The 23,800-nt window shown below is 45.4% G+C and overlaps 1 protein-coding gene across 2 annotated transcripts in view; it reads left to right on the top strand.

Moving 5' to 3' along the window:
* Positions 1-23,800, top strand: part of ATF6 (activating transcription factor 6) — an 81,587-nt gene that overhangs the window by 55,131 nt on the left and 2,656 nt on the right. For both annotated transcript variants that reach the window (XM_037403881.1, XM_037403882.1), the window contains exon 15: positions 6,611-6,695. In XM_037403881.1, the coding sequence (XP_037259778.1) occupies positions 6,611-6,695 (85 nt within the window). The remainder of the gene's footprint in view (positions 1-6,610; positions 6,696-23,800) is intronic.

Raw genomic sequence — 23,800 nt, forward strand, 5'->3', positions numbered from 1 at the left:
TGAAGGTCTTCCTTTGGTATTTTAATCCAGTCTCCTTGGAGCTCTTATTCCTGTAAAGTAACAAATGTCATTTGTTTTTTAAAAGATTATCCTTAGCTCATCGGAGATGGATCTCTTAACGAAGAGTGGGTCTCATTCGGACACCTTGGCAAAGTCCTTGTCAGAAGCAAGAGAGTCTGTCTTGCAGGAGTGGAGTCGTGGCTCCCACACGGATCACATCTGTACTTTGCAGGGCACACGCTCCGAACCGCTGGGAAGGGTCAGAGGCATGGCTTGCCCTTCGACAGCGTGACAAACAGTGGTTACGTAGGCAGATGTGCTAAATACACTGCAACAAAGCATGTTTAAATCAAGTTATGTTCATTATTTTCTAGTAGGTAATGTTTTTCCTCAAGACAGTAGAAAAGGCTTTTGAAAGATACTTATCCCTACCTAAGCACAGCAGGTAAGAAAAATGTAGGGGAATTAATTTGATAGATAAGTAACCTTAGGGATGGGAGGAAAGACAGCTCATGCTGGGAGTGCAGACCCTTGGCTGGTTTGGAAATCCGTTCCTTTGTGTCCCCTGTCACTTGGGCATCCCTCAAATGCGTGCACATCTCTAAACATTCTGCATAGCACTGGTAATATTTTCCTTCTCAAAAGCATGCTGCAAGGATTAATTCGTTCGTGTTTCTTTCAAACACACAGAAATGGAGGAGGAGCTCCACAAATTGCCTGTAGTGAGGGGGCAAACTGCTCCCCAGGGAGGTGGCTGCTGCTGGGTGCATGTTGCTGACGGGACATGCATTGCAAAAAACAAACCAAGCAATATTGCCAAGTCTAATAATTTAAAAGCTAAGAATCCAACTTCCAAAATGATGACAGTTAAAAAAAAAAAATACCAAAAAGACCCTTTGAGCATGTTTTCTCTGTTTAATGAAACTTCATGGTATGCAGCGATGAGGTTTTCTTTATGTCTGTTAGCTATGAGAGTTAGAAACAATTGTTTTATTTTTTTTAAATGAAAGCCAAGATGCCCACAAGTTTTCATGTATCTAGGTAGTGGGAACTTTGGGAACCAAACCACATGTCATAAGACTCAGGCTGAAGCTGCAGAGGCAGTGGGTTTTGGAATATTCTAGCACAGTGGAACAGGATTTCTATTGCCAGTTGACTGTGGGGGTTAGAAATACATGAGGCTCCAAAGCTTAATCCCTGTTAGAGCCCTGACAACACTGATCTTATGTAAGAAGCCTTAAAAACTTTATTTTCAGTTCCATGTGTTGTTGAGTTCAGAAGCAGATCAGCAGGCACTGAATTAGCCAGCAGAGTAAAAAGAATTAATTAATTCTATAGAGGTGCCTAATTTCTAAGCGTTTACAACTCTGGTTAATTGTATTCTAATAATAGTGTCCTGAATGTTTTGTGGTGGGAAGGACTTAATAAACGTGGTTATTAATCAGAAATTTAACAAGTAACAGCTTCAGACCTTATCCCCTGAAAAAAATGTGTCTCTGTATTCCAACTTATTAAATTAAGGTAATACATTTGTGGCTAGTTTTTTAGTATCTATATCTATATTTATCTGTCTGTCCGTCTCATCTGGCTTCAATATCACTGGATTGTAGAGGTGATCAAAAGCAAAATGAGAATGCTGAAGCTAGGGTTGTGTTTGAAATACTGTCTTTCCAGGCTGATATTTTTCCAGTCATTCTGCCAGCAGTCTCAGGTCTGCATCGTCTGTTTAAATTGTCATCTCATCTAAGTGCAGATCTTGGCCCAAGCCAGGGCCATCTGTTGCTGGGTAATAGTTGTGATTTATTCTGCCTCTGGTTGACGTTCATGCTTGCGGGCCAGATGCTGACTTGCAGGATTTGCTTTTATTCATTTTCAGTTTTATACCATGTGTTAATATCACAAACCAGCATTTTAATTTTAGATAGGGTTTTTTTTTGTCTAGTGTTTAAAATTAGGGGTGAGTAATAACATCACACACCCCTCTGGGATGCAATTCAGCATATTTCAGAACAGGATAGGACAGGATAGGAGAAGATAGTTAATGTTTCAGATATGTGTTCAAACAGTGTTTCTAAATGCCTAATATCTTCCCAGTCACTAACCCATCCACTCATTTATGTTGCATATAAATAATCAGGTATTGCTTTTAAATAAAAGTTGTGGACTATATGAAGACATTTGGGCTTGAGAATGTTGGAGGTTCCTAAACTGTAGGCAGAATATTTATGATGCTCTGCAGCGTACCGGCTGCTACCTTTGCCTTCAGTGTAGAATGAGGGTAGTTATGAAATGTTGCAAATTAGGACTAGTCGTCAGAGGGACACTCCTGCATATAAAAGATAAAGGTTATTAGGGAGATGGATAAATTTCCCTAATTCCAGATTTTAAAAAACGGCTGGCTTTAGTAGAGGTAGGCAGTATCTAATCCATGTGTCTTGCACGTTAGCTCCCAGTAGCAGTTTGGACTTCTAGCTGACTGGTTTCTTACATGACTGGCTTCTCCAAAGGTGGCGTTGAAACACTGAGGAGTTGTGCAGCAACTCCAGAGCACATTTGGATACACAAACACGAGTGGAAATTACTTTGTTGTCTCGCTGTCTGCTGTGGGAGAGAAGGCCCTGGGTCTTCCCTCCTACCGCTCAAACTGGTCCGGTAAAACAGCAGCAGGTGAATGGATACGTGAACGTACCACTTTGCTGTGTAGGTTTGGGAGACATTTCAGAGTCTGGAAGCTAACGGGAAGTTAGTTTTAATGCCTTCAGCTGCATCGAAAATGGTTCCCTGTGGACTTTATATCAGATCTGGTGAGTTGATCTTGTCAGGTTGTGTGCGGAGGGGTTACTGCCAATGGTGTACAGATAATAGGCAGCAAAATTTTTATCTTATCTGTTTCTGTCTAACAGGATTTTGTGTGGCTGAGCAGGATGTGTTGGGCCTGCCATGTGTAAAATAGGTTCACTAGGTTAGACTGATTTAGAATATTGACATTTTGTGTATCTGTCCTCCTTAACAGTCCTTTGGTTTTGAATGTCTGTAATTGTCTAGAAAACAACACTCCTTTGGTTCTCCTGAGGCAGGGAAAGGAGGACAGCTGGGTGGGATTCACTTCATACAGCTTCAGGCGTTTGGATGTTGGTTGACTGGTCTGAACTAGACCTCATTCTCATGGGAGTCACTGGAGAGCATCAGGCTTCTCTGGAGCTCCTGTTGTCTCCAGTGCTGTCTTAGTGTAGAGCAAAATACCTGCCTGCTTTAGTTGACTGATGTAACAGAAAATTACTCACCGTTTTTGTTTTAATCCAGATCATGACGAAAGAATGCAGATAGTAGTGAATTGCTTGTTTCTTCTTTGCAGCTCTTGAAACATCATTCACAGAAGTCTAAAATTAGTTGAGATTAAATCTAACTCCTGCCTCACCTAGAAACTATTTTTTTTTTTAATACCAGAACTAAGAAATGTGAATTTTACATCTCATTTTCAATGCAAGGTTTAAAGTATTGTTTTCCAGCAAATCAGTTTAGTGGAATCTGAACCTGCCCAGCAGTATTATTGCATAGCTTGGCTGTGTTGTAGTCATGGTGTACAATTTGTTACTTGCAGGTGAGTCTGAGCCAAGTCTTTGAATTTAACCATGATGGAGGAGATGCAGAGCTTGTAAAAGGCCAAGTCTGAGGTGTTTGCGCTGCCCCTGTGGTTACCATAGGACTGTTAGGAGAAGCTGGTACTGCCAGCATCTGTCCTGTGGACTGCAGAAAGAGAATCGTAAGATCATCAAAATGGGTAGAGAAGACCTCTGGTGGTGCCTAGCCCAACTTTCTCCCTTGAAGCAGAACTGTTGCTGACAGTAGATAAGGGCAGCCGTGGCTCTGGGGCTTGGAAAACTCCAAGATCCCCTAGCTCTCTTGCTGACCTGTTCCGGGATTGCACCATGCTCTGAGTGAAAAACTGTTTCTGAACATCCAGCCTGAACCTTTCATGGTGCAGCCAAGAAAGGTAATCGTACAGGAGGTGCCAGAGGAATTTCCCTTATTTTGTTGCTATCCAGGAATTTGGCATTTCTGTCATGACACTTTTCAGTGGTGCCCAGCGACAGGACGAGGGGCAGCGGGCACAAACTGCAACACAGGTGGTTCCATCTGAACGTGAGGAAGAACTTTACCTTGAGGGTGACGGAGCCCTTGCACTGGCTGCCCAGAGAGGCCATGGGGTCTCCTCTGGAGACGCTCAAACCTGCCTGGACGTGACTCTGCAGCCTGCTGGAGGAGACCCTGCTTTAGCGGGGGGTTGGACTAGATGGTCTCCATAGGTGCCTTCCAACCCTGACCATCCTGTGGTTCTGTGTGACACTGATGTTACTTCTGTAGAGGTACTCCAGTTGTTAAGTCTTTGTGATAATTCTTAATACAATTTATACTTACAGTAAATAAAGGTGTCATTATAAACAAAACTAAGCCAGCATCGATTAATGTACCTATCTTCAGATACGTTAGCGAAAAAATAGTAGTTACTTGTAATCTGCAGTACTTGCATTTTGCTAGGTAATGATGTTGTGGGCTCTCAGAAGCACTGAAAAAGAAAAAAAAAAAGAACAGGATAAGCATTTTTTTAAAGTGATTTTAAAAATCGTCATCAAATCACAGCGAGGACGTTGTTGCAAAATGTAGTTTTAATGGATGTCTTATCTTTGGCCTCTTCCCTCGGGAACGCTGAATTTCAAGAACAGTTTTTCTGTAAAGTTCATTGTCTTCCTGAGTGTTGTCTTAATCTCAGTGGATCAGAAACGAGATGGGAATTACATATGTAGTCTGAGAATTATGCCAGAGTGGTTTTATAATTTTGGTACCAAGATGGTTTTAATTACAGTCGTTTATTGAAGTAATGTTTTCTTCTCATGGTCAGTCATTTGGTTTTGGGTTTGGGTTTTTTTGGTGGGGAAAAAAAAAAGTGGTATTTCTGCAATGTATCTGCAGACTACCTTGACTTATTTAATACCTAACCTCCTGTGTAACTCAGTTCCCTGCATCTTAGACATGACAGTGTAGTGTTTAGGTACTGAAATGGGGAAAATACAGTTACCCTGGCATTAAGAAGTTAACTGTGTCCTGATGGAAGTCTTATTCTGTCTGCCAAAAAGATAACCTTGCCTAAAAGCATGAGGTGTTTGCGTGCCTGTTCTTACCCTTAAGCAGGGAGCTGAAAAGCTGCATGTAAAGTTTCTTGAATGCTGGGTTTGTAAAATATCGTGGGAGTTTTACAAATGGGAAAGCATGAAATGAGATGAGAGCATCGAACTTGCTTCTGCTTTTTAGCCATGTGAGGTAGATGCTGGCTCTTGTAAAGTGAACGACAGATGTTTAGATCTGGTTGCAAAGGACAGTTGCAAAGACTTCTTAATGAGTTGGTCTCCGCCTGTTTAACATGGTGACAACTGCTGGCTTTCATCCTTTTCAGAGGTACTGGGAGTGAGTTTGGCATTGCTGGGATTGGGAGGGGGCAAACACAGGGGCTGGGAAAATAAACCTTTCTGTTAATTCTTTGGGACCTGGAAGAGATACTTAGTGACTGGCAGGTTTTCATTTCACTTAGAGCCAGAGTCAGAAATTTAAACTCAATTTGTCAATTGTCTAAACACAGTCTTTTGTTCCTAATTACTAAGAGAGAGCAAATACATTTCCCTTGCAACGCCCACTGCATACTGAGGCGGTGCAGTGAAGCAACCTTCTGTGAGGGAAGCTAAGCTTTGCAAGGCATGCGATGCTTCCCCTGTCCTTAGCGGTCTTTTTTTGGTCTGTCTACATCAGCATAGCACAATAATATGGGAGATGCTTGGACTGGCGCTTTACGTTCTATTACTTCTGTTGGTAAGGGCAGAACCATATTTTCCCAGGCTGCAAGTTGAGCAACTTGAGTTCAGCAACAGCTAAAAAACTGCAGAAAAGCTGCATTTTTCCTGGCAAGTCAGGTCCACATCCAGAGCATCTCCTGCAGATGCAGGTTGCACTGCCAAAACCTGGGGTAGTTAGTTTGAACACTGCTGTCTTATAGCAGCATCCAGCCACCTCGAAGCTGAGATAAGCTACTAAAGCACAGCTTTGCCGTTGAACTTCTCTGGTACGTTTTGTCAGCAGAGCTCCTATTTCACACCCCGTCACAACCCTGACTGATACAGTCCTATTGCACGAGGCATGCGGTGTAGGGCTTGACATAGATACAGCAAGATGACATTTATTTATAAAGCAGACAGCGCTGCAAGTAAAGGCTCCAGTTCAGCAAAGCCCTTAACCACATGTTTAAATATCATTGAAGTCAAGTTGAATTACTTTAATCATATACATAAGTACTCTGTTGAACAAGGGCCTAATAGTAGTTTCCATCTCTTTCCACATGATCAAGGCTTTTTCATATTCTGCTGCATGCGATAGGGATTTCTTCTCTGTTACACAGCATGAACAATTGCTGTGACTGTTGGAAGACTCCCTCAACAATTTGAGTTTGCTAAGCTGTCATAAATAGTTTTATGTGGAATGCCTGTAAGACAGAATGGAAAGGAATTTTCCCAGCTCTGTACTTCCAGGGTAGATTTAACACATCTTTTCCCCTATTTTCCAGGACCACCTGTTATTGCCAGCCACCACACATAACAAGACCAGAAGACCAAAGATGTCTATAGTTTTGCCAGCTGTAAACATCAATGGTAAGTCCAAAACATGAGAGAGAACGATAATTTCAGAGATGTGCCTAACTTGTATGTGGAAACCAAACTTAGACCAAATGTCTGTCTTTGTAGATTTGAAAAAGAAGTCAGGCTGGTCATTTTAGTTGCTGGGGTCCCCGCTGGAGCTGGGGTGCTGGCAAATCACCAGAGCCTGGTCACCGGGACTGTAATGAGAGGTTGCATGGCCTGGCCAGCAGTTCTGCAGTATCTCATTCTAGCTCCTGCGAGGACGGGGGCGGTGCCATCCAGTCCCAGTGATTTATGCACAGCTGATTAAGGGTTACTTGAATGTGATCTAGTTTCTCTAACTTGGTGGCTGCAAAGATCCTGTCGAGTGTGGAGACTGTCCTCATCCTCTCCTTTGGGTTTTTCCTGCGCCTGCTTAGCAGGGTAAATTCCTTGGCCTTCCTGGTTTGTTAGGATGCTGACTGCCTTCCATCAGCTTCCTCAGCTGTTTACCGCTCTGTTATACAACACTCAGCGTGAGTGGGACCTCTCAGCACGGCATGGTCAGGATTAATAATAATCATGTTACAGTGCTGCAGGATGGCAGAGAAAACAGCTTTGCACTAGGAGCACAGGCTTATTAGTGAAATATTCTTGATCTGCATCTTAGTCCCACGTGAAAGACAGGACATGAACTGTATAAATATATCATTAATTCATATGGTGAGGAGCTGCCAAGTTAGGACATGTTTGGGGCACAGGGTCACTGTCACAGTCATCAAAACACATCGTGAATCCTGTAGTAGTATAAACTTTACTTTCTGAATATCTGTGGACGTAATGCTTTTTAAAACTTAAGTGTTTAACAGTACAAGTGAATCATAAACTCAAATGTTTTTGTTAAATTCAGGCATGCCGAGAACATTATCTGATGATGCAAATTTCCATAAACTAAGAAAAAAAATACCAGTTCAGGCTTTCAGCATTTTGATAATTAAATTTTCCCATGCCATACAGTAAGTAGGGTGTGATAGTCTATAACCAGCTATCTTAGGGGAATTTTTATTAGATGTATCAGAATTATTTTTGGCATTTATCTGCCTGAAATTCCCTTTTCATGTCCTTTACAAAAATCCTTTTCTTGCCGAGCTGAATTATCACATGCAAATGGGCACTTTATCACTTGAAGAACAAACACTCTTTCAAGATTGCAAAGTATTTCTTCTTACATGTTACTGAGTCTTGTATCACTTGAAATAACTTTTCAGTTGTTGGAGGAAATAGAATTTGGAAAATACACATCAGAATCCAGTGACAAATCTTATCCTTTGTTAATAATGAAACATTGTGAAATTCTAGTTACTTGAGTTCTTCAGAACATCAGCATAATCCAGGAAATAAAAAAAAACACGTCCAGGGATTTGGGCAGAGATGTTGAAACAGATGAGACACAAGGATAGCATTAAGTAAACAACAGCATCAAACACTGTTTCCTCTGTGACACTCAGCCAGGTATTAGGAAAAAAATCACAAGATACACAGAAGCCAGTAGGTAACTTGTCTTGATTTTTAATTTGATTATTAGTAGATTACCTGGAGATGATTCACTAAAAATTCTGCCTGGAGAAGAACCCATTTCTCTCCTTTGAGAACGTTGCTTCTACACCCTATTCTGCCTCCGTGGGGACTGAGCACGTCCTGAACAAGCATCTGGAAGTTAGCTGACAGCAAAGCTTTCCTCCCAGCTGTCTGCTGTTCTTTAAGCCCACCTTAATTCTTTGTCCACCTGCAGAGAGTTGGCTGCTAGAAGAGGACAGGTCTCCCTGGGAGGAACTGGCAAAACTTTCAGAGAAAGAACTTGTCCCCTCCTGCCTTTTCTTGTGCCTCAGCTAGATCTCTGTGGAGGAAGGGAAACCTTTTCCACTGCCACTTCCTTGCTCTTCCTTTTTGCTGCCACCAGCCTGGCAGAGGAGATAAAGGGAATGAAAGTGGTCTGTGCTTTGGAACTTTTTCAGGACTTCCGTCACTTGCTTTCTTCTGCAGGATCTTTATTTGTCTGTGTATTACAGTTTAGCCGTGACACTTTCCAAACACGAAACAGCTTACTGCTAATCCAAGAACCCTTCGAACTACTTGGACAGTCTTTTCCTAGTAGGACCATCATCCTTTTCTGATTGCATTTTGGTTGCTTGAGTGCCTTCTGAGCTTCGCTAGAGACTCTGCCTTCAGTTGGCTTGAGCCATTCCTACCACCAGCTGCAGAGACAGAGAACAGGTATGGGCAAAGATTAGGAAGTAAAAGGAGTTGTCAGTCACTGTCCTGCATGACTCTGCATGGAGGTTGTGTGAGATCGGTCTGGCAGTTTTCACCAGTGTACGAAGCAAAATCAGGTTTACAGTTGGGAGAGTTTTTCTTGGAGGGAAGAACTGGGGTAAGCCTGGCCAGTGGCAGTCCCAGTGCTGTGCAGCTAATGGCAAAAATTTTGTAGTAGACTGATGCGTGTATGTGCACACGCATGCATTCAATAAGGTGGAAATAAGAGAACAATATTGTACAAAGCAATAACAGTATGTTACTCGTTTTCAAGTTAAAAACTTGATAAAAACTATTCAGTTGTTGCATATTGGAAAAAAGTAAAAATGGCCATTACCATGTAACTTTTTCCTATGTGCTTCTTCTCCTGGTCAGCCTGAATCGCCCATGCCCCTTTGCAAGCATGGTAAGCCAGCGAAATCCCCTTCTGTGGGCTTCTGTGCAGGTACACAGCAGTATGTTTAAATATTTAAATGTTTCATATGTTAACATGTTAAATACATTTAAGTATTAATCATTTTTTTAAAACTATAGTAATTCATTACATGCCAGTACCTGTTAGTTCTCCCCCTCTTACCCTCTTCTCCTCCTTCCCCGCCCTGTTCCAAACCCCTTTCCAAGCCTGCTGGGCCACCCCCAGTTCACAGCCAGTACTTGCTGTCAGCTCCTCCCTTTCTGCCTCCTCAGATGCTCTCGCGAGCCCTTTACCCTTCTCCCATTCCCCTGCTGGCTGCTCTCCCTGGGTACAGCTCTCCCCTTGGCCCCTGCAGCCAGCCATGTCCACGTTTTGACCTCCTCTGCCCAACGGCAAAGCCCCGGCATTTGTGGACACAAGCAGTGCCGCAGAATATCTGCCTGATGGTACATAAGGACGTTAGGGGTGGTAAGCCTGGAAGGAAAAAGGCAGGACTGGGTAGTCCTTGTCCTGATGTACATGGGTTTGCGGGCACCATTGGTGTGCCTTTACTGAGAAATCATTCCAAAAAGAAATATCTTGCAGTTTCTCATGGGAATGAAAGCCAACTGCAATGTACAATTAAACTCTGGCTTTTGTTTTTAAGCAAGTCATGTTTGTTATGCTGGATCGCAGCTATTATTTTAGAAATCTAACTATGCACTTGAGACCAGTTAAGTCTCCAGTAGATTTCATTCCTAAATTTGCTTTTATTGTAATTCAGAGTCTTGTTGGCTCATTACACCAATTCCAGATTGACATATAGGCGGTGCCTTTCTTGAAGTTTAAATGAAAACATCTGCGATTAGCTTTCTATTTACTTAACTTCTGTAAAAAATGCAGTGGGTTATAAGATCGATCTTTGGATCAAAATAATCTATAGAGTACAGCATAGCTAAGCCACTCTTCCTGCCCAAAGCTCAAGCCTTTGTCTCTGCAGAATGCCTGCAGCTTTGCAGCACCACACACGCCACCAGTAGTCCTCTCCTTGCAGCACACTAAAGTGCTAACGTGTGCACAGCCGTTCAGCGTAGGAGACAGCATTCAGCATTTAGCCCATTCTGTTAATGCATTTCTCCCTAGGGTGAGGTTAGGCACTCTCACAGCTTGCACGTCCTCTTGGTAGGAGCAGCTGTGTATGTCTGTGCAGGTGTGTGCTCACCGTGAGTACTGGTGGCCTTAGCAGCACTAAGGCTAAGGCGGCCTTTTTCACTAGGATCCCTGTGCAGAACAGTTGCCCTTACTTGAAAGTCCTTCCGTCGTTTGCTGTCTCTAAACTGAAGGCTGGTGTCTGCACTCACAGCCAAACAAAAGTGAAAGACCTGATGAGAAAGCCCCTGGTGAGGTCTGAGGCTCATTTTCTGGGAGTTGGCAGCCATGACAGAGAGAGTTTTGAATTTTTTACAAAGACTCTGGATAGATGTCACAGTCTGCCTTTGAGAGGGCTGTTTGTGTGCCTGACCCTCTGTAGCTTGTATGTTTCAGGGTTCTTAAGGAGCCCTGCTCCTTTTTTTTTTGTCGTGACACACAACAGCAAAGTAGTCTCCTAAGGGCAGAAATGTACTGCGAATGGGATGGTGAGTTTTGCAAAGTCCGTGTGCTCTGTTGTGCTGGCCAGCTTGTGATTGCAACCAGTTTCCTCAGCCTTCTTTCCTAGCATCCATCATCATACTGATGTTACAGACTTCAAAAGTGCTCTGAAATAACACCCATTCTAATGAAAAAGGTCAATAACAATCTAGTGGTAAGGCTTTTTGATCAAAGCTAGACCTGTTTCTGCCATCAAGCAGCATGATTATTTGCATGCAGCTACAAAGAACCTTCTTTTCAACTTGCAGCCATGTGCAGGCCACTCACAGATGTCCAAGGCTGGTAGCAAACTGTCTGTGAAAAATCCATAAGGCAAACAGAACCCACACAGGCTGAGAAGGAAAATAAAAACAAAAGCTCTTTGGGAAGTGACAATGTTCTGTAAGTTCCCATGTCTTGGGGTTAAATAAATAAAGTCTCCAACTTCCTCTGCCTTTCAGGGTCAAGCAAACAAAAGATGCCATTTCCGTCTTTCAGAGCAAGAAGTAAAATTCTCAGTCAGTCATTGAATGAGGAAGATCTAAAACAATACGTACCGCTCAACAGCAGCTGCTTCCCTGAAGGTTGCTGCTTAACATTTTGGGTATCCTTCTCTCTCACTCGGGATGGCTTGGGAATGGTTTCCAGGAGGCTGATGGCCCCAGCTATCTCTAGCTGTTGGTTCATTCTTCTCATCACGCTTAGAAGCCACAACTCAGTCTGTGTGGCTCCATCTCCCAGCTGCTGTCCTTGGCCCCAGGCTGAGAAGCTCAGCCACTCTAGTAGGTACAGAGAGCACATCTCTTGGCCACACCAGCATGATCTGTAGAGATACTTCCCTCATTGTTTCTGCTTTTATATCTGGCTTTAGCAAAAAGTGCTGAGAACTCAGCACAGCCTTATAAGCTATAGTGTGTGAGCAGAAGGCTCTGGAAGTTGTGTATGTAGGATTGCAACCTATCTGTGAGATGAAAGAAGGGCGACGGCTAAGGTTTTTCAGGAAGGTCACTGAGAATCCTTCAAAGCATCAAGATCTCTAAACCAGGATGCAGGGAAATATATCTGAGAATGTCTCCATGCCGTAAACCTACGGGCTATTTTGAAAACGCCACCCTTCTGCTTCTTGGGCTGCCAGTTGCGGGATAAAAGTAGTTTGGTGAAGCCTGACTAGGGAGGAATCTGAGCTGTGGTTAGCTCTGGGTTAGACCTCACTGCAATAACCGATTACTGAACCTGGATTGAGAAACGGGGAGATTCTGCCACCCCTTGTGTGCAGTTGTGGGCAAGTATCAGGTCAGGTCGCTATGGTTCTGCTGTAATTAGGATGGTTTGCTAATGTCACAGCTGTACTTCAGCTCTCGTGCTCAGGTAAAGCTGTGCTGTAGAGGTCAGGATTGGAATCGTGGCAGAACATACTTTATCAAGGAATTTTAATGACAGGTTTTAGTCATGTTGTAAGATGCTGCTGTTCTCACTCCCATTCTCTGTTCAAAGCGATGTAAAAGCACAGTTTATCGAAACATAATACCTCCCCCAAACTTTCCTACATTTCTTTGAACATCAGAATCGATCATTGCCTAGATTCAACCTTAAAGAGAAGTTTTCAACAGATTTTGCTGTCTTTGAGAGACTTTGCTCTCCCCAACCATTGTCTGTTAATATATGTTGTCTTTGACAGAAAGGAGATTAAATTATTCAGAAAAGTATGAAAGACATCATTCAGGAATCTGCGCACAAGAGTAATGGAATCTGTGTCACTTGAGTTCATGTTTATTTAGTTAGACAGGAAACAATCAAGAAATGAAATCATAATATCTTATTCCCCAATGACTTTTCATAACGAGCTGTTTACCTAAATTGCTAAATGAGTAACCTATTTTTGTGTATTCAAAAGAACAGGAAGATGATTTCAGAGGATCTTCTGTGCCTTTTTGCCCCTTCATTAATACAAAAAAAGACTGTCTCTTGGGGTTTGTGTGGTGGAGCAGGCCAAGCTCCAGTGTGACTGGTCTTCCCTGTATAGGCAGGATAAATGCTGCAGATGGCATTTTCTTGGGAACATGTTGTTCACGAAGGGGGTAGAGAATGAGTCATAAATTAATTGGACTTCGTACTTAGTATTTCCAACGCCAGTGTTCGAGTTATTACACCAGATTGTTTTTTCCATATAAAAGACACACTTCTATAAAATCTGCGAAGTAGAAGAAAAAAGAAACCCGTGACATTAGCTGCCAGTATGGATGCCAGTATGGAGTTGCAGAAGGAGCCAAATTCAGTTTAGAACTGAATGTTTATGCTTCTCGCTGCAGAGACCCTGTCTTCTAGGTGTCCGTTAACCCTGGATGCCCATACTGCCATGTAGGTATGCTCTCCCACCGAGCGTCGCAGAAGGCCCTGTGCCGAGAGCTGTGCTGCAAAGCGAAGAGAAGATTTGCTTCCCAATCCGTCAGATTACCGTTGCCATCTCTGCTACGCTGAACTGTGTTTGGGCAGCACATCGTAATTCTAGCCCTGAGCCCAGCTGATCTGCCTTAATACATTTTAAAATGTTGTAAATTCAGGATTACATAATTCCTTTTAGTGTTAAAACAGTTTTATGTTTGCGATACACAGGCCAACTCTGGTAGCTCTTTATTTCTGCAATGATCTGAAACATAATTATCCATAATGAGCTCGCCCTGTAAAAACATAAAAATCTGCAACAGACCTGGTAGAGGAGGTTCATATTTATGAGTACTGTCTTGAGAACATCACTGGAGTAAACCTAGAGATCAGTAAAAACACAGCCATCTAAGACGGTCTTTTTCAGCGTTTGGACTGCAATCTCTAAGGAGACTGCCACCAGCGGGGCTGGGAGAGGCTTTTGCTTTCCTCTCATATCCCAGGTCTGTCCTCCATGCTACAGCTTTCCTCAACTTCTTCATACTGTCCACCTTACCTCTGGCACTTCATGGTGTGCTTCCTGGGCATCCTCTGGGCTTGATCCTCTGTAGCGGGATTGCTGTAGGAAAGCACTTGAGAAATACATCTTGAGCATCTGAAGAACATTTCTGGTCATCCAGCACTTCATTGCAAACCACCTACCTCCATCCTGTCTGTAGTAGCCCCAGATGAAGAGACGAAGAGTCCGTGTACAGCACAAATGCTTTCTGGGTGATTGTGGATGAAGAAAAAGACTGCCAGCCCGAGCTGCCCCTCACCATGAGAAAGGATGCACTCTGTTTCAGAGCAGGACTCACATTAAAGGTGTGAATCTCCTGCTGTTGTAGCTGGGAGACAGAAATCTTTGAATCAGATGTCTCGCTTTTATTAGTGTGCAGCATTCAGATAGGTGCTCTGCAACGTGTGTGTATGATTTCTTTTTAATTAACTGGTGAATGCATTGAATCAGAGAAGCTCATGTGGAGGAAGGTGCTTACCCCACACAGACAGAATCTTCACAGAGGTGGTGTTAAAAATATTCTTCTATAAGCAAGAGCTGATCACAGTATCTAAATAAATGAGGTAATTTTACGTGTCCAAGTGAGACAGGTGGAAAATTCAGCTCATGCTTTGGATACCATCCAACCTATAAAGCCATTTCAACTAGAAGTGAATACAGGCTTTCACCAGCCTTCGCTCTTAAATCAGTGAGACTCTTTAGGACTAGGATACAAATGATATTGGGTGATAGAGAAGGTCCATGTCAATGGAAAAGTGATGCTGCCTCTTGGAAAAAAATAATGAACTCAAATTGTAGACACTTACTGATAGAATTAGTTTAACTAAGTGAAATGATGAAGTACATACTACAGTTCAAAGGTAAAGGCTAAAAAAGAATAGGAAAACATATTAAAAGAATAACCGTTAGGGTAAAATGCTGGCAAATGTTATGAAGATTGATTAAAGATTAAAAGTTCACTGCAAAAGTCTTTAAAAGGACCCTAAAAAATCCAGCGGGCTTAAGTAACGCATTAATGTCGATTCATAGAAGTAAGAAGATATCTTTTAAACAATAGACATTGTAGCCAAGTGAGGGAATAGAAAAGAGGACAATTTCTGGCAAACTAAATGTCAAACCATAAGAAGTCAAGCCAGAAAAAGATACTGAGGAACAGTGTGCCTGAGGCAAAAAAAAAAAAACCAAAAAAAAACCAAAACATTTTTCAGAGGAAGCCTGCCAGGGAATCTCTAGTGCCTGTGGAGGACCAAGGTGTAAAAGAGCACTTGAAGTTGAAATCAGCACTGTCAAAGGGAAGAGCAAAAAGTTCTTGTGCTGATGTTAACCACTGAGGCTGTGTAAGTGTCAGGAGAATTGCAAGTGACAAATAAGGTGAACTGTTTTAAAATAGCCTCAGCAACTGTGAAAAATCAAGTCTGGCTTCTGCACAAGCTGGCTGAACCTGTGAGAGTTGGGCATGCCCTGGTACATGCGATAGATTGGGAAGAGTTGGCACAGCTTGCTGCAGGGGAAGGTCCTGCCTCAGTGCTCCATCAGAGGCCTCAGAGGGATAACAAGTGTGAAGATAAGGGTGGCCTCTTCAGCACAATAACATACCTGAGCGTTTGAAAAACTTGGGAAAAGGTAGTTCTTCAGCGACTGCTAAAGGAAACCAAGCTGTTGTGAGACAACAGGGAAGGCTGCCTTGTGGATTAGTATCCCTCTACAAGGTGTAAATAAAAGGTGGAAACAGATGTTCCCCCAATAAAGGGGGTGTTACCAGGAGACTCCCACGCAGGTCTGTGCTGGGGAGATGCCTGTACATCTCCAGTCACAGGCTGGAAGATCTTGGGAGGGAGCAAAACTGTTCAGTAGTTGAAACTCGGTGGGAAAAAAATGCAAAAGGATTTGCATGGGAAAAATGTTCCTGACCAAACATACAATGGCAGGTTCTAACCAAGCTGCTGCTGCTCAGAGGAGGCACTGTGCATCCTTCCCTGGAGCACTGGCTTAGCCAAGGAGGAAGAGCACTGTGATTTATTAGAGAGGAAGTAGAAAACAAAACATGAACCATCTTTACAGCCCTGCTGAATCCCCATCTTCTGTGCTATACATATTTTGTCATAGATGTTTATAGATGTATATAAAACAATGAAAGATGCAGGGAAAAAGCAACAGTGATGAACATCAAGTGCAACAGCTCCCTTAGCACAGCGACTGTTGAGTTTGACAGCGATGGCTGAGGGAAGGGTTATAACAAGACCTGAAGAACCATGAACGGCGTAGATGAGGTAGCTAGGAAGCAGTTATTTACTGTTTCACATATCGCCAAAAAGTACACGCTTGCCCTGACTTTTGCTGGTCCTACTGGTCAGTGTTAGAGGCAGAACGTTGGATGGGACTTTGCTGCCGGGACTTTGCTCTCCTGCCTGCGCAGAACACGCCGTCCTTAGGCAGCACCAAGGCTGGAAAAGGAGAGCAGCCCGTTTACCAGCACAGTGGGAAAAAGAGGAGCTCTCTGGCCTTTAAAACTAAAGGTAGCATTGGGCCAGAAGGGTTTTCCAGCAATAACAGCATTTGTAGGATGCTATGGCTGTGGTAGGAACCAAAGGGGCTGTGCCCACGCCTCCCAGTCCCTCCCTGCCACTCTCAAAGGGAGCAGTCCCCTGGGTGATGGGACAAGCCCTCCAGCCCTTGTTCTTGAAAGAAGCCTTTACTGGAATTGCTCTCTGGTCTGCTCTCCTGTGTACAGTGATTTGTCATGTAAGTGGGTATGTCTGGGTTTGCAGGCTGTGTGGGGAGCTTGTTTATACTTTTTGTGCCTCCCAAGCAGGAACGGGATGGTTCTGCCTGACAGAGCTGCTCTTTCTCCAGCCTCTTTCCTTCACTCCCAACAGAGTTTCCTGCACAGCAGAACTGCTTTGCGTCTTGTCTTATTTTCCTCTTCTGTTTTTTCCCCTTGTCATTAGCGTTGCCACAGCTGGTTAGGTTTCAAGTATGGCCATCCTGCAGCAATGATACTCTGCCAACAACACACATATGCACAGCCAGTGCTCTCAAAAATATCTCAGTATTTCTGAGAAATACTCTACCTGAGGGAGCTTTAAATGGCGGGCCCTCTCCTTTGTAGTTCCTGCTCTTTCTCTTAGAGGGAAGTGACTGTGCAGCATGAAAGAAGATTGGAATGGGAGGAGATCAGGTGGGCAGTGGTCCCTGGGAAGAGCCAACTTTCCTTCCCCCTCCCCAAGATCTCCCATTCTGGACCAGGTGCTGCAGGTCACCGTCTGGCACAAACCTGCCACTGACCACGTGCCCACAGGCACTGGCCTTTTCCAAAAATAACATAGTGGCGCAACCTCAGGGCATGTTCTGGTCCTCATCCACAGCCAGTGCCAATCTCTCCTGCAGCTCCATTATTTACTTAGGAGGTCACAGAGAGCTTGTTTCCTCCAGGTTTCTTGTTTTACCTCTCATGCCTGTATGTATCCCCCTTGGATAGCCCCTGGCACCAGTGCTCCAACAGCTTAGACATGGAGACAGCCCCTGTCTCCTTGCTAGCATCTTGTGGCTTGTCAAAGTGACTTTGATTGTGCAGATCCAGTGGTTCTGACTGCGACCCCTGCTCCTGTATGCATGTAGACCCAGCAGCCTGGCTCGCTGATGGAGGGGTGCTAGGACACCTGAAGACCTGCAATGCCCAGGGTCTCACTTAACCTGTGTCAGGGACTGAGAGGGGACACCATTGCATCTGGTTTGTTTGCAAACAGTTCTAAGCGGGAGTTTACATTTAAAAAGAGAAGTTATTTTGGTCACAGTATAACTTTCTCCTTTGCCTCAAATAATCCCGTATAGCAAGTAAATCTGTAAATGTTTTAGGAGCCCTGCTGCGTTGTTGCAGTGAGTGTATTTTTAGTCTGCGTAGCTGTTAGAGTAACACTGCTTCATTTATATACTTATTTGGTAGTGTATACCAACCCTTCAGATGGAAACATCGTCCAGATGTGCTGGGTAGGACAGTCAGGGCTGCTCAGCAGAGATGGGGTGGAGGATTGCAGAGGTGACAGTGTGGAGGAAGCCCCCTGCGTTATGGCTGGGGACAGCTGCAGCCCTCCAGGAGGCCAGCCCCAGAGCTGCCTGCAGCTGGTGCCCTCGCCTTCTCCTGAAGCCTGCGCTTTCTGAACCCTCTGCTGCCTTGAACATTGGCTCTGTTTTGGGCCAGGGCAGGTTGCAGTATAAATCATTTGGGTAATTTGGTGCTAAATCATTCTTTAAACCAAACTTTAGCGTCATCATCTTGGCGCAGCTAGCACAAAGCAACCAGGTACTGGAACACGTCTGGTGGCTCTTTGAAAGCTGCATTGGCTGCTGGTGAGGTAGATGGGGCTGCGGAAGGAGCTCCAAGTGTAAATTAACACTGGAACAGACTGTCTTTGGAATCTGGTGTGGCAAAGCAAACTTTCTCATTAGAAGGAAATGTGGAAAGTATAAAGGGCATGAGTAGCTGTTCAGCAAAAGTGGTTTTAAAAGAGCTGGTGGTTTTGTATCACCTTACGCAGAGATAATTCCCTGGCACCTACTTCGACATCAACTAAACTAGTCCCATGGATAGCAAAATCACTCTACATTATTATCCACAAGGAGGGGATGATCCTCTAGCCTTACCGACAAAGACAGGTAGTTAAATTAAAGACGGGGCAAGCGATTTCCCTTCCTTGTCTTACTGGAAGAGCTAAGGACATGTTTAACATCCATGTGGTTGACACTAGCTTAGCTGTGTACTCAGTGAGCACAGTGGGAGTAGAGCTGGGCAGGTTCTGACCACTTTTAGAAGTCACTGACTAAGGAAGCAGCCAGTAGGTGTGTGGGCTATCTGCTGCAAAGGCAGCTGGGGCCTTGGAGAAGAGTCTGAGAATCGGTGATGTCAACTCGGTGGTCCAGGCCCTGAATTGTTGTAGTGGTCTGTCAGAATGATTTTTAGGTAGCCCACTGTGGGGCTGCCCAGAATAAGGTAAAATTCATAGTTGATCTGGTAGAACAAGGCTTTATCCATGTACCTAAGGCGTGAGCACACCTTCAGAAAGCCAAGGAGCTCTTCCATGGTGTTTGGTTACAGCCTTGGAACTCTCCAGCAGGGTCAGGCAGCGTTTTAGAGGAGTTCTGTTTCAGCCTCTCCTCAAACCGTGCAGTTCTCAAGACAAGCATTTTCCTGCAGCAAAGCTTTTTAGGGAAGAAGGTGCATATAGGTGGGAAAGGGTAAATTACCAGAATAACGTGTCCCTGTTCTATGGCTGCATCTGTAGGGCCAAACAGCCCACTGACATGTGTAGAGTTTAACTCTAGAGAGACAACTGACATCACCGTCTGTTCTGACTTACTCCAGAACAGACACTAAGATTTTCATTGCATGCCTGTCAAAGCTCTCCACCTGCCTTCTGCTTTTCTCTAAGAGAGCATCTCTTGTAGAAGTAGGTGCCTAATACCAAGAAGATGGACTTCTGAACATTCAGCTGATTAATATGTGTCAGTACCGTTAAGGGGAGAAGAAGGATTTTGATTTTACGGTCTTTCTAATAAGCCCATTTTGAAAATCTAGTGCTTCCAGTATGAAGACAATCTTCCATCATCTTCGGTAATTTGTAACAGTAGTTATTACCCTCAGCCTTATTTGCTAAATGTTTTTGGTTTGGACTGCAGACTTCAGCTTTCATCAGTTGGATCTTGCAACATGTTTGTTTTTAAGAGGAGCTGCCTTAAACCCTAGAGAGCAGCACTGGGGAATTAGATTTCTGTTCCCTAGACCAAGCTCGTGCTGGGAATTCGGTGCTGCCTGTGCGAGCCAGTGAGCCTCGTTGGGAAGGTGCAGTCAGGGAACAGCAACACTTGGCACGGTTACCTTTGCTGTTAATTTGAAATAGTCTATCATCTGAAGCACGGCTTTTAAACCTGTTAAAAAATAATTAACTGCAACACAGCCTTTTGGCCTGGGAAGGATAGCTTCTTAAGCCCGAGGCTGTACCATGTGAGAGGCCGTATGTTCTGAACTTCAAAGAGGAGCAGTAAATCTATTTATAAATCCAGACACCTCTACAGGAGATCCGCTCCTGTGTTTTCACTTAGGTAATCCCCAAAAATACCAGTCATAGGTAATTCAAGACAATAAAATTTAGAAATAATTCGGTGTCAGTGTTGCCCTGGGCGATTAGGCGGCACAGTGTAAGGCACGTTAGCAGTGCCGACCTTCCAGCCAGCGGTGGAGCAGCACCTTGGGGCTGTCACCCTGCCTGCACAGACACCCCTGCCTGCTGTGCCTCAGGCAGGGCAGTACTTGCTGACCTGAGCGCTGAGAGATAGCTCTGGTTACCTACACTGACCCCTCCAGAGATCGGCCACGTGCAACTGGTGAGCTCAGCACTCGCCAGGGCCTCTCTGTGCTCCGCTGGTGTCTCCAGATGTTGGTGCTGCTGGGTGACCTCATGGGAGGGGAAGGGAAGAAAGCTGGACTGGGCTATTTTTAAAAGATCTGATGCAGGAATCACCAGGCAAAATTGTTGGCCTATTCTGTGGATGAGGTCAGACTGAGGGTCCCATGGAGAACCCACAGCTCTACTCCATCCAGATAGTGCCCACTTGCTGACAAGGGATTAGGAATAGCGCAGCTGAACATGGCCACTGGGTTTAAGCTGGGCCTCAAGGCAACAGGGCACAGTTCTCACTGCCGTCTGAGCCATGGGCGCTGCAGGTGTGTGCCCCTACCCTGTGGCAAACATCAGCTCGAGTCTCACTGAAAGGCCTTTGCCCAAGTTGCACTGCCTTGTCTGTCATGAGCAAAGAGGAGCTCCGTTGACATGTGTTGGCTGCCTTGTGGACCTCAGCTCTTTAGTGAGGGGTCGCAGTCTACCCTAAGGCGCTGCAGTCATGAACAGGCACCTGCAGCTCACAGAAAGGCAGGGCCAGAGGGACCACGAGTGGCTGCGAGTGCCTCTGCAGAGCGAGGGTCAAGTACCCTGGGTCTTGTCCGACAGGCGGTCACCCAGCCTGTGCTTCAAAACTGCCAGTCACGGAGATGCTGTGGTCTCCTGAGGTAGCTTCACACAGGGCTTGTGTTTCCTTGTCATTAGAAACTTGGTCAAAGATAAACCTGTTTCTCTTGAACTCGAGTTGGTCATTTCTAGTCCTGCCTTGCTGTTGGCTTATCCACAGTGATCCTCTGCAGTCCTCAGGCTTTTTCTGCAGTGCTTCTGCCCAGCCCCATTTTGTACTCGTGTTTTCCAATTCTCCTGAGCATTGTACTTCGCTCTCGCCTTGGTTGAAATGCATCCTGAAGATTTTGGACAGCTTCTCTGTTTTATCGAAACTGCAGTCTAATCCAATACTCCAAGGTGGTTGAAATCTCTCCAGTTTTGCATCTTCCAGAAATCCTATAAGTATGCTCTCTGTTCCTCATCCAGGTCATGAAACAGTTTAATGGCATCAAGCTCAGGATGGAGCCATGTGGAATCATTTTTGCAATGCCTGCCCCTTTGACAGTGAGCTAGTCTTTCCAAACAGCGGATCGTGCCGGCTGCATTCAGGTCACGTTTGCCTGTTGTTTTGCTGAGAGCATCACGTGGGCTTAGGCAGAGCATCAGCCCCTCCACCTTCTGGGCCAGGGTGGGCCGGGCAGGGCTGTCCCGTGGTGGCCAGCTGTCCCAGGGCCGGCACGGCGTTCAGACTGCGCCTTGCGATGCAGCTGGTCCAGGTGCCCAGCAGCATCACCAAGCAGTAACTGCTGTCTTTGTGGGAAATCCCACCTCCTCTTTTAGGTCACTTCGGTGCTAATGGTAATGGGAAAGGCTGCTAGAAACGTCTGTAGTGGGAACTGAGCCATTCCTGCTACTGTCCTCATCCCTGTGAGGTGAGACCCTCTGCAGAAGCTCCCTGCAGCAGTTCTTCATAGACAACACCTTCAACCCGAAAGGGGAAAGAATCAGATACCTGTCTTTAAACCTGAGCGTACAGACACCGGGCAGGATTCAGGCACTCTGTGGATGTCCGAGTTGGGTGTGTGAGCCCCCTCCGTGCCTGCTGGCCAGAGGTTCGTTGTGAGCATGATCCCTCCCAGCTATCATCTCAGCTGTGGTGGCCTCGGAAGACACAGCACCTCTTGCAGCGGGTAGCAGAGCTGTGGCTTACTGCATCGTGGTTCACTTAGTCGCAGGGGGAGCCTGTGTCAGCGCGGGGAGAAGTGGGATCCCAGCCGGCCGAGGTGGGCCGGTGTTTCCCATGCTGGGCGCCGCCACCCACACAGCACAGCTCCCTCCCTCGCACGGGCTGCTCCCTGGGATTGCTGCTCTCCTCCGTGTTGTGTAATGCCAGGGACCCTAATGATACCCCGCCGCGCTGGCTGCTGCGGGCAGATGTGGGAAAGCCTTACTGCTTTACCGAGAGGTTTTCCTGGCCCTGGCCGCTGTCCCATCCCACCTCACCCACTTGTGGCTTTGGAGCACGTTTTCTCACATAGCCAGGGTCCTATCAAGCTGTCGTATGCAATGTGAGAGCTGAGGAGCGGTGTTTTCAGCTTGCTGTGTCGCAGGGAGCCAGTCTGCTCCCATTTGCTGCCTCCAGGCTCTTTGCCCCTCACAGCTGCCCCTCTGCTGCCCCATGCAACCTCCTGTCCTGAGCAGCACCACCAACCAGCCCAGCCCCCTCCACCATCTTCTCCTGAGCCTGTCGGGTGGGAACCAAGAGCACATCCAAAGGATGAGGGAAAGGGTGACCTGGAGGAACAGCCTCTAAAAGGGTCCCAGCTGGGCATACGGCACCCCGAGCCATGGTAGGGCTTTAGCAGCAGCACTGTGCCTGGAAGGGATGAGGTGCTTGTCAGGGTGTTGGGGTCAGCAGCGCAGACATGCACAGCTGCTCCTGGCCTCGGTCGCTCGGTGGCACATACGGAGCTTTTTCCATTTCATTTCTGCAGGTGGGAGCTTTGATTTCCCTTGCAGGCTCTCAGCCCCCTTAGCAAGGGTTTGCTCCTGCTTTTCATTACTACACCAGACATACTTGATCTAATGGCTTCTACAGGTGGCGTGGGGTACAAGCAGGTCCAGCCCCGGTTGTCAGCTGTCATCCAGAGTCAGATTTAATCCAGGAAAACAGTAAAAATCAGTAATGTATATTGCATTCCTCCAATCCATACGCTTTCCATTAGGTGATCTTCCATCCTCCTTAGCACAGAAAGAAAACCCTGCCGATGGCAGTCTTCTGACTCTGAAAGGCGAGGATTGGTCGTGCCTGGAAATCCAATCTCAGCTCTCACATTCCTGGACATACTGTCTATGCAGGGAATAGTCTCCCACCTTTAAATCCAGGCAGCAGATGCTAGCCATGTGCACAGCCCCTGCCTGTAAGCCCAGCAGCTTCTGCAGCAGCAGATGTGCCCAGCCTGGGGCCGCGCTGGGGTGATGCAGCCCGGCATGCCCCTGTGCTAGGGTCCCATGCACTAGCCTGGGTCTCCCTGTGTCTGGAGGTCTTGGGGTAATAATGGCCTTGGCCAGTGCCACCACAATGTCATGCAAGTACAATAGGATGGTAATTAGGGACAGTTAATTCTTTCCAGAAATTGCATTTTAACTTTTTTTTTATTAATAAGCTGGTGAAGAGATTCCTCTAGATCCTCAGTGTCAAGGGGGTTACATACCTTTTTTTAAGAATACATACGTATTCTTAAACCAATAAAAAGAAAGCGAAACGTTCAGCTTGCTTAAGTAAGCCCTATCTTCAATCACCCCTATACTTTAGTGGCTCAAGAACAACAGTTCAGTATTAAAAGTTACACAACGCCAACTCCGTTGGTAATTATGTGCAGATGAAGAAGGGCAGAAAAAAAAGGACAGGAATTTCTAC

Source organism: Falco rusticolus, chromosome 11, assembly GCF_015220075.1.
Source record: "Falco rusticolus isolate bFalRus1 chromosome 11, bFalRus1.pri, whole genome shotgun sequence".
NCBI lineage: Eukaryota > Metazoa > Chordata > Aves > Falconiformes > Falconidae > Falco > Falco rusticolus.